The sequence below is a fragment of the Salminus brasiliensis genome, chromosome 9 (genome assembly GCF_030463535.1).
Source record: "Salminus brasiliensis chromosome 9, fSalBra1.hap2, whole genome shotgun sequence".
Lineage (NCBI taxonomy): Eukaryota > Metazoa > Chordata > Actinopteri > Characiformes > Bryconidae > Salminus > Salminus brasiliensis.
The window spans coordinates 3,806,805-3,820,261 of NC_132886.1; the positions used below are offsets into that span (position 1 = coordinate 3,806,805).

Genomic DNA, 13,457 nt, shown 5'->3' on the forward strand with positions numbered 1-13,457 from the left:
GGTCAGAAACTGGCCAGTGATGAATGATGAGGGGGCTGTTTCGAATAAAGTGACCAATGAGTGGAAGTAGAAGGTAGGTGTCTCCAATAAAGTGGCCAGGAAATAAAGAACAATGTAGGGGTTTCTAATAAAGTGGAAAGTCAGTGGAAGGACAAGGTAGGTGTTTCTTATAAAGTGGCCAATGAGTGAAAGTACAAGCAGGTGGTTCTTATAAAGTGGCCAGGGAATAAAGGACAATGTAGGTGTTTCCAATAAAGTGGCCGGGGAGTAAAAGATACGAGGTAGGTGTTTTCAATAATTCTAATAAAGTGGCCAGTGAGTGAAAGCATAAGGCAGGTGTTTCTAATAAAGTGGCCAGTGAGTGGAAGGACAATGTAGGTGTTTCTAATAAAGTGGCCAGTCAGTGGATGGACAAGGTGGGTGTTTCTTATAAAGTGGCCAATGAGTGGAAGAACAACATGGGTGTTTCTAATAAAGTAACCAGTAAATGGAAGCACAAGGTAGGTGTCTTCAATAAAGTGGCCATGGAATAAAGAACAATGTAGGTGTTTCTAATAAAGTGGCCAGTGAGTGTAAGTACAATGTATGTGTTTCTAATAAAGTGGCCAGTGAGTGGAAGGACAAGATAGGTGTTTCTTATAAAGTGGCCAATGAGTAAACGTATAAGCAGGTGGTTCCAATAAAGTGGCCAGGGAATAAAGGACAATGTAGGTGTTTCCAATAAAGTGGCCGGGGAGTAAAAGGTACGAGGTAGGTGTTTTCAGTAATTCTAATAAAGTGGCCAGTGAGCAGGTGTTTCTAATAAAGTGGCCAGTAAGTGAAAGCATAAGGTAGGTGTTTCTAATAAAGTGGCCAGTGAGCGAAAGCACAAAGGTAGGTGTTTCTAATAAAGTGGCCAGTCAGTGGATGGAGAAGGTGGGTGTTTCTTATAAAGTGGCCAATGAGTGGAAGAACAACATGGGTGTTTCTAATAAAGTGGCCAGTAAATGGAAGCACAAGGTAGGTGTCTTCAATGAAAGTACAAGGAAACATTAAATAATTGAGGAATAATTACAGACAGATCTGAAGGACAGAGTAAAGTATCTACTTGCTAAATGTTTAAAAAGTTTTTAAAAGAAACAGAAAGTTTGAAAATTCCTGCCAAGACAAATTAGCATTCACTGCCAAGCAATCGTCATCCATCACAGGGTTTAATTTGAAAGTGGTTTTAAACAGAAAGTTCTCTAATGGCTATCACCTTCTCACAGTCCCTCTACAGCACTAATTGATTTCATTGTGGAAGAAAAGCCACATTAAATCTGAGTTCTCTGCAGACAGTAGATGTGGGTCTTTTTCACAGCTTTGAGAAGAAACTTTACCTTCTCTTCTGACTTTGGGCCTCCTCCTTCTGTCTGTCCATCTGTAAACAGCAACCGCACAGGACATGAAGACCAGAGAGAATACAGATACACAGTGTAACGTGAGCTGGTTTATTTATATTTCCAGTACAGAAAATGGCAGAGATTAGACACAGAGACTGGATCTAGTACTGGTTGATGAGATGGCCGAGATGACGGCTAGTCCAGCATCAGTACCACGATGTTAGAAAACTGGATACGGGCCTCATCTAACATCAGTTAGCATGGCCCTTCTACCGGGGGCATCAAACATCCCTAGCGCGGCGCTAGCACGTCCAGTGTTGCCACCACGGCGTAAGCATGGCCCAGTTACCGAGCTCATCAAACATCACTACCCACGGCATCAACACAGCCTGGCTACCGGGCTCATCCAACATCGCTACCACACCATTAGCACATTCAGCATAGCTACGGTAGAGTTAGCACGGCCTGGCTACTGGGCTCATCAAGTCAAGTCAGTCAAGTCCAGCATTGTCACCGTGGAGTAAGTACGACCCGGCTACCGGACACGTCCAGCATCCCTACCGTCGCTTTGGGACATCCTGCATTGCCACTGTGGCATTAGCATAGCCCGACTACCGGGCTAATCAAACATCACTACCGTGGAGTAAGTACGACCCGGCTACCGGACACGTCCAGCATCCCTACCGTCGCTTTGGGACATCCTGTATTGCCACTGTGGCATTAGCAAAGCCCGGCTACCAGGCTAATCAAACATCACTACCGTGGCATCAGCATGGCCTGGCTACCGGGGCTCGTCCAGCATCCCTACGGTGGCCTTAGCACATCCAGCACTGCCACCATGGAGTAAGTACTGCCCGGCTACCGGACACGTCCAGCATCCCTACCGTCACTTTGGGACATCCTGCATTGCCACTGTGGCATTAGCAAAGCCCGGCTGCCAGGCTAATCAAACATCGCTACCGTGGCATCAGCATGGCCTGGCTACCGGGCATGTCCAGTGCCCCTACCGTCGCATTAGCATGTCCAGCATTGTCACCGTGGCATTAGCACAGCCCGGCTTCCGGGCTCATCAAACATCACTACCGTGGAGTAAGTACGGCCCGGCTACCGGACACGTCCAGCATCCCTGCCATTGCTTTGGGACATCCTGCATTGCCACTGTGGCATTAGCATAGCCCGGCTACCAGGCTAATCAAACATCGCTACCGTGGCATCAGCATGGCCTGGCTACCGGGGCTCGTCCAGCATCCCTACCGTGGTATTAGCGCGTCCACCATTGCCAACGTGGAGTAAGTACGGCCCAGCTACCGGACGCGTCCAGCATCCCTACCGTCCATTATACTAATTTCGGTATACTTATGCAATAATATGCAAAATTAATAAAGCATAGTGAAAATCTCCCTGTTCCTCCTCACCTTGCTCACTCTTCTTCTTATCCTCCTCTTCATTATCTGTGACCTCACGACCTTTGACTCCTTCAACGCCGTCCACCACCTGCAGGGCCTGGGCGATGACCTCCGAGAGCTGGTCCAGGTCACCTGGGCTCAACGTGTCCACGTTCACGCTCTGCTGCCCGAGCTGATTGACCACCCCCTGGATGAACTTCTCTGGAAGAGTGAGACGATGAAAAGACAAATAAATAAAGAACCCCATCATGTAGCATGCAGCTTTGCAGTGGAGCTACGAGGCTAATGAAGCTAATGGAAACTTCTACGCCACGATTAGCATGGTGCTAACTGCTGCTGGTCTAAATCATCACAATCTCTGCTGTTCGGTAATCCCTAACAGACCTGATCATGAGGTCTCTGACACTGTAGGACTCACCGTTAGCTTTAAACATGGACTGAAGTACGATAGCTATGACTAATACACACACTATATGTCCAAATGTATGTGGACACCCCTTCTAATGAATGCACTTTGGGAGATTTGCTTTCAGCGAGATTTTTCCACACCTACAAAGTTCAGTCTTAGAAGTCAGAGCATTTTCCGTCATCCCAAACACATTCAGTGATGTTGAGGTCTGGACTCTGAGGTGGTCATTCCATTGTTCTGAGAGCAGCAGCAGCATCAGCAGGTTGATTTGTCTGTTTGCATTTTTAAGTAAGAGCTTCTTGATCAGCTCCACATCCTTGTCCTCTTCCCAGTGTTCAGGCTCGTCCTCTTACAGTGATAGTGGAAAGATGGACACAAGCACCTGTAGATCTTCTGGTGAGAGGGGTCTTATAGATCTTACAGATCTTATAGGTTGGAGTTTTTGGATTTCTAGAAAAATCGCATGTTAGCTGGTGTAAGCTCTGCTCTAACTCACTGACGTTGCACTAGAGGAGGTCCTAGCTTGACTTGAACATGACTCCCCCCAAGTGAGCACTGATTCGCCACTGAGTCCTTACTAGCACAGGTTTAGATCTTGCAAGTGTCGACAGATACTACCATCAAAGCCAAACACGAGATCTCACCATCCACTGAGCTGAGGGAGTCTTTAGAGGCAGGGCGGTTAACTCCAGGCCTGAGGAGCAGTTTGTCTATCCTGGGGCGGGGAGGCTGTCTGGATGCTCCTGGAAGCTTTTCTTCTTTAGGAGTAGGTGTGCGCTGAAGACTGATGTACTGAAACTTTCCCTGGGTCGGACCCGTGAGCTCTGCTGTGGACCCTGTAGACAGGATTTTCTGCAGGTCTGAGAGGTGGCCTGTCTGGTCTGGGTCCAGTCTGGACAGCAGGGCTGCATGATGCAAACAAATCATCATCAAAACATCACTTTATTTAAATCTGAACTGTTAAATATGTAAATTCAGGCCAGTTGCAATGATACAGTATCTGATTACAGAGCATCTAAAGTTCTATTACCTCACATTTTTTACATCTGGATCTCAGTTTGATCAACAATCCATATTCAGCTGAGCCTCAAAAACAACATCAGTAAATGAGCTGCAGCTGAAAGTCTTTACTCTGTGGCTCCGCCCCCTCAATCTGTTTACTGTTTATTCCCATCTACAGGTTTGAGCATCCACTATCACATGACATCTCCAGACTGGGGGACTTTCAGCAATGTAGCGCTGAGACTTTGCTGGGATTTGAACTAATAACCTCCTCACCCTTAATAATAAGCAGCAGTTAGACCGTAGGGCCGGCCTAGAGCTGTGAAATGACGCTACATAAAGGGAAAGTGGCAAAAAATCGGATGATTATTAATGTGACTTATGCTTAAACTTCGCTTTTAAGCTTTTTATTTTTCTCCGACACAGCAGCTGCAGCGCCATCCTGTGGCCACGTTCATCCATTACTGTAGAAACACAGAGCAGTTGTTGGGAAAAGGCCTTCGAATTTGGTCTGATCAGAGACATCAGCCCAAATATTCTGTCCACTCTTTCTTGGACATGACATCAACATCACAGCTCCAGAGATCATAAGTTCAAATCCCATCACAATCCCAAAAACCACAACCCCTGTGGTGAAAAGTCGCCAATAGGACGCCCCCTTGTGGTAGGAGGAGCTCTAACCTGCAAGACTACAGTAAGTTAACTTATAATCACTGGACTGGATCCTATACCCTGTTGTAACTGGTAAGCTGCTAATTAGCTAGCTAGCTACTGAAGACTTCAATCAATCAATAGCTGATCAGCTGATTTATTACTAATAAGGCAAAGTGTTACTTGTGTCAGCTGCATTCTGATTGGCTGTCTGCGCCTCCATGTTTACACAGCAGTGTTTTGCATCACTTTGAGACACATCGTCAGGATTGAGCACAACTTCCTTCCCTAACAAGCCACCCCAAAAAAGCAGGCTGTGATTGGTGGATTTGCCTGTCAGTCAAACAGAGAACAGCACCAGACTACATGTGTTAACAGCAAATGACATACCAGACAGAGAGGCGGGGCCGGGTGGAGCCTGCTTAGAGTTTGGTGGAGGCTGCAGGAGAGAGAGGGAGGGGGGCTTTTCTTTGGGCTGCATGTAGTAATCCACAGGACCTGCCATCGCTTTACCCTCATACTGGAGACAAGGAAAACACACCAAACACACCTCAAACAGCCATATACAGCATTTACTCACTGGCCACTTTATTAGAAACCCCTGCCTCGTGCTTCAACTCATTGGCCACTTTATTAGAAACCCCTGCCCCGTGCTTCAACTCATTGGCCACTTTATTAGAAACCCCTGCCCCGTGCTTCAACTCACTGGCCACTTTATTAGAAACCCCCACCTTGTGCTTTTACTCACTGTCCACTTTATAAGAAACCCCCACCTTGTGCTTTTACTCACTGGCCACTTTATTAGAAACCCCCACCTTGTGCTTTTACTCACTGGCTACTTTATTAGAAACCCCCACCTTGTGCTTTTACTCACTGTCCACTTTATAAGAAACCCCCACCTTGTGCTTTTACTCACTGGCCACTTTATTAGAAACCCCCACCTTGTGCTTTTACTCACTGGCCACTTTATTAGAAACACATGCTGTGTGCTTTTACTCACTGGCCACTTTATTAGAAACCCCCACCTTGTGCTTTCACTCCCTGGCCACTTTATTAGAAACCCCCACCTTGTGCTTTTACTCACTGGCCAGTTTATTAGAAACCCCCACCTTGTGCTTCCACTCACTGGCCACTTTATTAGAAACCCCCACCTTGTGCTTCCACTCACTGGCCACTTTATTAGAAACCCCCACCTTGTGCTTCCACTCACTGGCCACTTTATTAGAAACCCCCACCTTGCGCTTCCACTCACTGGCCACTTTATTAGAAACCCCCACCTTGTGCTTCCACTCACTGGCCACTTTATTAGAAACCCCTGCCTCGTGCTTCAACTCACTGGCCACTTTATTAGAAACTCCTACCTCATGTTTACACTCAATAGCCACTTTATTAGAAACACCTACCTCATGTTTTTACTCACTGGCCACTTTATTAGAAACCCCCACCTTGTGCTTTTACTCACTGGCCACTTTATTAGAAACCCATGTTGTGTACTTCCACTCACTGGCCACTTTATTAGAAACCCCCACCTTGCGCTTCCACTCACTGGCCACTTTATTAGAAACCCCCACCTTGTGCTTTTACTCACTGGCCACTTTATTAGAAACCCATGTTGTGTACTTCCACTCACTGGCCACTTTATTAGAAACCCCTACCTCATGTTTACACTCAATGGTCACTTTATTAGAATGTCATCTGTAGTGCTTGTGATGATGCTGGAAGCACCAGGTAAGGGTTTCTAATAAAGTGGCCAGTGAGCAGAAGTGTATTTATGGAAATATGGAGGCCTTGGCCACGTGAACCCCTGAATAAACATGTAGAAGCTTGCTCCAGACTCCGGCTGAAGCGGTGACTATGAAGAACATCATGTTTCACACACTAAAGCTTTTCCACTGCAGTGGTCTTTCATCAGCCTCTGTGCGGTGCCCTGACTGTGTGTGAGTCAATAGCTGATATAAAGTGGTTCTCCCCAGTCCTGGAGAACTCAAGGCTTTTTCAGACATTGGAACAGCAGGGTGGACGGGCACGCACACACACACACACACACACATACACAAACACATACACACACTGGTCCATACACAGGCAGACACTGCCTCCAAAAGCACCATGGGGTACTGTTGTTCATTAGTGCTGTGAACTTTTCAACCCGTTCAGTCTTTCTGCTCTTAGACAGCTGTTCTGAAGCCTTTGTGAAGCTGCTGTGGTTTCAGCCTTTAAAGCATGAGAACCAGAGCATGTTCTGTTTACTGTTCCTTTTATTAGGCTTGTGAAAATTTACAAAATAACGAATCATTTACATATTACTATTATTGTTATTATTATTTAAAGCCATGGGTATTTCATGCTACTTCAATGTATCCAGGACAGTTTCTGTTTGTGCCAGAGGGGGCGCTAAAGCCTTTTTACACCAGTGTTCGAAAAAAAATAGACCCTTTCTTTTTGCTTCCACTCACTGGCCACTTTATTAGAAACCCCTACTTTCTACTTTTTAATCACTGGCCACTTTATTAGAAACACCCACTTTATGCTTCCACCCACTGGCCACTTTATTAGAAACATCTACCTTGTACTTCCACCCACTGGCTACTTTATTAGAAACACCCACCTTATGCTTCCACCCACTGGCCACTTTATTAGAAACCTCTACCTTGTACTTCCACCCACTGGCCACTTTATTAGAAACATCTACCTTGTACCTCCACCCACTGGCCACTTTATTAGAAACCCCTGCCTTCTTAGGAACTAGTTTCTTTGCGATAAGCTTCACCGCTGCTTGCCCCTCACCTTTCCTTGAAGGCTCTGCTTGGACGAAGAGACGTCAGGAGGCAGAAAACCAAGTTCTTGTAGGTAGCTCTCCAACGTCCTGCCTAGGTGGGCCTCATCTCCTTTTAGCTTCCTGTTGCCACCATCAGCAGTCTGAGCCCTGTTGGAAACACACCGGCATGATCTCCCAGTGATCTGCTCTACAGTGTAAGCTCAAAAGCTGATAGAGCTCCATCCAATACCTATTATGATGAGAGAACTAATCCCCCATCATTAGAACCTGACCTCACTCGGCGGAATGCAATCAAATCCCTGTTGCAGCAATGTTCCAACATCTAGTGTTCAGTAAAGCCTTCCTAGAAGGTGTAGAGGCTGTTACTGCAGTAATCGAGAAAGAATGGCTCCCTATTAATACTCATAAATTGAGAAGAAGCACTAACAGAGCATGTATCTACATCCAATCAATGGACAAAAGTATTGGGACACCTGCTCATTGTTCCTTGTTTCTCATGCAATCAAGGATATTAAAAAGAGTTAATGCTGCTTTTGTTGGAGTAACTGTCTCTACTGTCCAGAGAGGAAGGCTTTCTACTATATTTTGGAAAAGCATTGCTGTGAGAATTTGATTGCAAGATCTTGGATGGGATGTCTACTACCTCACCTCATTCTCAGCTCCCCAACTCATCCCAAAAGTATTGCTCCACAGCTCAATGCTGGGGGGCTTTATACCCCTCTATCCCACACCTGGCCTGGCATTAGGCAGCATGGTGCCGATAGCTTCACAATGTTTATCTGCTCCAGAGAATCCTATTCTATCGGCTGCCTCTTCATCATCCAGCGACAAACTCACCTGAAAGTCGGAAAGTGGTTGCCGAGGCGCCGTAAAGGCATCTTGGGCAGCGCCAACAGCTCTCTAGAGATGACCTGCTGGGTGGTGTCATCCTGCCAGGTGTAACCTGCCATCAAACAGACAGGAAGATGAAGTTGGACCAACAGACCACTGACTTGGTAAGCGAGGCAAAGGAATCTTGTTAGGAGAAATAGCGGACAGCGCTCCAACGTGGAACGTCCAGAAGGTATGCAAGGTTTTTTGTCCACAAGGCCTTGGGATGGCCTTCAACAGACTATTACCTCAAGAATCTGCAGCCACAATGCTAACTATTCCTATTCACTCCGTTCCTCACACAGCTCGCACATACCTGAATGATCACCAGCTAGATCTGTGTGGACGAATTTCAACCAGAGACTCATGCAAAAGTTTGGGTACCTCCGTTTCTGTGAGGTAAGTGAGTAGAAGATGAACTGATCTATTATTGATATTATTTTCAATAGTTTAATCAGGATTATCACTGTTTAATCATTGTGTTCAATGTCCGTGCAAATAAAAAATGAAAACAACACCAAAGCTTCACTACATGGACAAAAGTAATGGGACGTCTACCCATTCCACCTACAGGAGCTTTTATGACACCCCATTCTAAACCCAAAGGCACAAAGGCTTTTGAACCTTATGGCTGCAGTGAGCAAAGCTACACTACATAGATTGCAAATACACTACAAAAGTATTTGGACACCTACAGGAGCTTTTCTGACGTCCCATTCCAAACCCATAGGCATTATTAATATGGAGCCGGCCCTCTAAGCTCTAAGTTTTACCAGCAGCAGGTCTGGAGCTCTGCTGGGCTGATTGTACATATCTGTGGCTGAATGGGACTAAACAAAACACCTCGATTGGGACAAAGGGTGCAAGGGGATGGATCGGTCATCACTGAAAATTTGGGGATACACCTTAAATCCTTACAGCAATGCTCCAGATCCAAAATCTAGTAGGAAGCCTTCTTCTCCTTGATCAGAAGAAACGATGAATCAGCAGGTGTCCCAATACTTTCGTCCATTTAGTATATTGTATAATAAAAGGAGGGATGTACACCAGACCTCAAAAGAGCAGTGCAGGAGGCCCCATCTGGGTTGTATACTGCACATGGGGCCTAGATGGGGCTCATTTTGGAAGCCCAACTGGGTCCCGGTAACAACACATGCACAAACCAACTCGGCCCATGACTATCCGGAACCCACCTAGCCCATGCCAGAGCCACTGGCTTACGACCTCTCCTCTAATCTCCTAATCGCAAATGAGCCAACAGGTTTATTTTTAATCAGGCGGGCATGAAAACAGCCCCACGGTCCTCAATGCCTATGTGGTGCTAGCCTACGGTTGCTAGCAACACTAACTAAGCGACGGATCTGACTGTAGAGCGGTTAAGTATCCTGCTCAGTGCTGATTGGAAAGAAAAATTCGGAAAGAAATTCGGAAGAAACAATGTGTATGAGTAAACGTCCCAATACTTTTGTCCATTTACTGTATGAGAAGTTAATGTTAAAAATTACAAAGGCTGGTTTGCACTAGTGGTCAGTGTCTGTAGGGCAGTGGCTAAAGTGTATTTGTCCATCCACCTCCATTCACGTCCCACCACGCTCAAACCCACACCTGCCTCTTGGCAGTATTGCACAATGCCTCGTCCTCATGTAATGAGTCAGTCGGTCAGCGGGAACTACCGCGCAGACAACCGCCTGACCGGGCCTTCCAGAGCGCTGCGGAAATGCCAAAACTAATTCCAGAGACGTCCAAGGCAGGCGGCCTTTCACTACGTCTCAGCTGGGCTCCATCTTGGGCTGCCATCGACAGCAAAATTCCGAAGCGTCCAAAAATTCCAGCAGAGTTCGGAGACAAAGGAGGAGAAAATAGAGACGCTCAAGACCTTTTCCCTGTAGGTCATCCTTTCCATCTCCTGCCATCCAGGAGGAATTCTCCCGAGAGTTTTTCGCCCACCAGCCACGCCGTCATTCACGCTGGCTGCTCATGTCTGAGATGGTTCTCGCCGTTCGGATGGTTCTCAGAGGCCAGAGGCTGCTGATTGAGCGTGGTGTTAAGGAGAGATGGATGCATAGCAACAGCGCTCAAGAGCATCTCCTAAAGCCGGCGGAGATGTGCCCTCATTAGCCCTCTATCAGCATGACACATCCACTGCTGCTAATCCGTTTACATGGCAACCTGGGGAAGGGCTTTGCATGCAGTGTCACATTTATCAGCGTCCCGTCTGCAGAGGCCGAAACGAGGACGCACTTGAACATATGAGACCTTGGTTCTGGAACGACGGCAGACTCACAATGTGGGACCAGTGATAGCAGGAACATTTGGATGCATGAGATGTGCAGTAAACGTGTGGGAGTGGAATCTGCACTCTCACGTGGCCACTTTATCAGAAACCTCTTGCTTGTATTTTCCACCTGGTGCAGGGCCGGTAGGGGACTGTAGGTGGATGGGGGACCGTTTGTGTGGATGGGGGACCCACTCTCAACCTAAGGTTTCTTCCTCCTGTTGGCTCTTATTCCTGATCTTAGGGAGGTTCTCACACTGAATCTCTGTTCCTCACAGTGGTTCTGCTGCATGTTCCTAGGACTATTGAATGCCCGATTGAGTCTTGGTTCCTCTCAGTGGCTCTTCCTCACACTCTTTGAGAGGTTCTCCTTTTGAGTTTTGGTTCCTCTCAGTAATTCGTCGTCATGCTCTTAAGGAGGTTCTCCTTTTGAGTCTTGGTTCTTCTCAGTGACTCTTTTTCATGATCTTAGAGAGTTTCTCCTAGTGGTTCTTCTTCATGCTCCTAGAAAGGTTCTGCTTTGGAGTCATGGTTTATCTCAGTGGTTCTTATTCATGCTCTTATGAAGTAAGTCCGATTATGTCTTGGTTCCTCTCAATGGCTCTTGTTCATGCTTTTAGAAAGGTTCTGCTTTTGAGTTTTGGTTCCTCTCAGTCATTCGTCATCATGCTCTTAGGTAGGTTCTCCTATTGAGTCTTGGTTCCTCTCAGTGACTCTTTTTCATGATCTTAGGGAGTTTCTCCTAGTGGTTCTTCTTCATGCTCTTAGAAAGGTTCTGCTTTTGAGTCCTGGTTTCCCTCAGTAGCTCTCGTTCATGCTTTTGGAAAAGTTCTCCTTTTGAGTCTTGGTTCCTCTCAGTGGCTCGTCCTCACGCTCTTAGGAGGTTTCTCTGTTTGAGTCCTGGTTCATCTCAGTGGATCTTCTGTATGTTCTCTAAAGGTTGTTCCTCACAGTGGTTCTGTTGTATGTTCCTAGGAAGTTTGTCCCATTGAGTCTTGGTTCCTCTCAGTGGCTCTCGTTCATGCTTTTAGAAAGGTTCTGCTTTTGAGTTTTGGTGCCTCTCAGTGGCTCTTTTTCATGATCTTAGGGAGTTTTTCCTAGTGGTTCTTCTTCATGCTTTTAGAAAGGTTCTGCTTTTGACCCTTTTTATGATCTTAGAGAGTTTCTCCCAGAGGTTCTGCCACATGCTCTTAAAAAGGTTCTGCTTTTGACTCCTGGGTCTTGGTTCCTCTCAGTGGTTCTTCTTCATGCTCTTAGGAAGTTTGTCTGATTGAGTCTTGGTTCCTCTTAGTGGCTCGTCCTCACACTCTTTGAGAGGTTCTCCTTTTGAGTTTTGGTTCCTCTCAGTAATTCGTCGTCATGCTCTTAAGGAGGTTCTCCTTTTGAGTCTTGGTTCTTCTCAGTGACTCTTTTTCATGATCTTAGAGAGTTTCTCCTAGTGGTTCTTCTTCATGCTCCTAGAAAGGTTCTGCTTTGGAGTCATGGTTTATCTCAGTGGTTCTTATTCATGCTCTTATGAAGTAAGTCCGATTATGTCTTGGTTCCTCTCAATGGCTCTTGTTCATGCTTTTAGAAAGGTTCTGCTTTTGAGTTTTGGTTCCTCTCAGTCATTCGTCATCATGCTCTTAGGTAGGTTCTCCTATTGAGTCTTGGTTCCTCTCAGTGACTCTTTTTCATGATCTTAGGGAGTTTCTCCTAGTGGTTCTTCTTCATGCTCTTAGAAAGGTTCTGCTTTTGAGTCCTGGTTTCCCTCAGTAGCTCTCGTTCATGCTTTTGGAAAAGTTCTCCTTTTGAGTCTTGGTTCCTCTCAGTGGCTCGTCCTCACGCTCTTAGGAGGTTTCTCTGTTTGAGTCCTGGTTCATCTCAGTGGATCTTCTGTATGTTCTCTAAAGGTTGTTCCTCACAGTGGTTCTGTTGTATGTTCCTAGGAAGTTTGTCCCATTGAGTCTTGGTTCCTCTCAGTGGCTCTCGTTCATGCTTTTAGAAAGGTTCTGCTTTTGAGTTTTGGTGCCTCTCAGTGGCTCTTTTTCATGATCTTAGGGAGTTTTTCCTAGTGGTTCTTCTTCATGCTTTTAGAAAGGTTCTGCTTTTGACCCTTTTTATGATCTTAGAGAGTTTCTCCCAGAGGTTCTGCCACATGCTCTTAAAAAGGTTCTGCTTTTGACTCCTGGGTCTTGGTTCCTCTCAGTGGTTCTTCTTCATGCTCTTAGGAAGTTTGTCTGATTGAGTCTTGGTTCCTCTTAGTGGCTCGTCCTCACTGTCTTAGGGAGGTTCTCCTCTTGAGTCTTGGTTCCTCTCACTGTCTCTTATTTATGATCTTAGGGAGTTTCTCCCAGTGGTTCTACCACATGCTCTAAGGAAGTTTTTGAGTCCTCAGTGGCTCTCGTTCATGCTTTTAGAAAGGTTCTGCTTTTGAGTTTTGGTTCCTCCCAATTGTTCTTCATCATGCTCTTGGAGGTTCTCCTGTTAAGTCTTGGTTCCTTTTATTGTTTTTTATTCTTGATTTTAGGGAGTCTTCTCATTGAATCTCTGTTCCTCACAGTGATTCTTCTTCATGCTCTTAGAAGGTTTGTCTGAGTCTTGGTCCCTCTTATTGAGTCTTCCTCATGTTCGTAGGGAGGTTCTCCTATTAAGTTTTGGTTCCTCTCAGTGGCTCTTCATCAGGCTCTTAGGGAGTTTCTCTGTTTGAGTCCTGGTTCATCTC

At 46.0% G+C, this 13,457-nt stretch overlaps 1 protein-coding gene across 1 annotated transcript in view; it reads right to left on the bottom strand.

Moving 5' to 3' along the window:
- The window catches only part of ptprn2 (protein tyrosine phosphatase receptor type N2), a 304,722-nt gene that overhangs the window by 215,889 nt on the left and 75,376 nt on the right, over positions 1 to 13,457 (bottom strand). Inside the window, exons 4-9 of the mRNA XM_072687156.1 lie at positions 8,446 to 8,551; positions 7,617 to 7,755; positions 5,220 to 5,349; positions 3,821 to 4,081; positions 2,777 to 2,968; positions 1,359 to 1,399 (exon numbers count right to left, since the gene is read on the bottom strand). Of these exons, the coding sequence (XP_072543257.1) occupies positions 1,359 to 1,399; positions 2,777 to 2,968; positions 3,821 to 4,081; positions 5,220 to 5,349; positions 7,617 to 7,755; positions 8,446 to 8,551 (869 nt within the window). The remainder of the gene's footprint in view (positions 1 to 1,358; positions 1,400 to 2,776; positions 2,969 to 3,820; positions 4,082 to 5,219; positions 5,350 to 7,616; positions 7,756 to 8,445; positions 8,552 to 13,457) is intronic.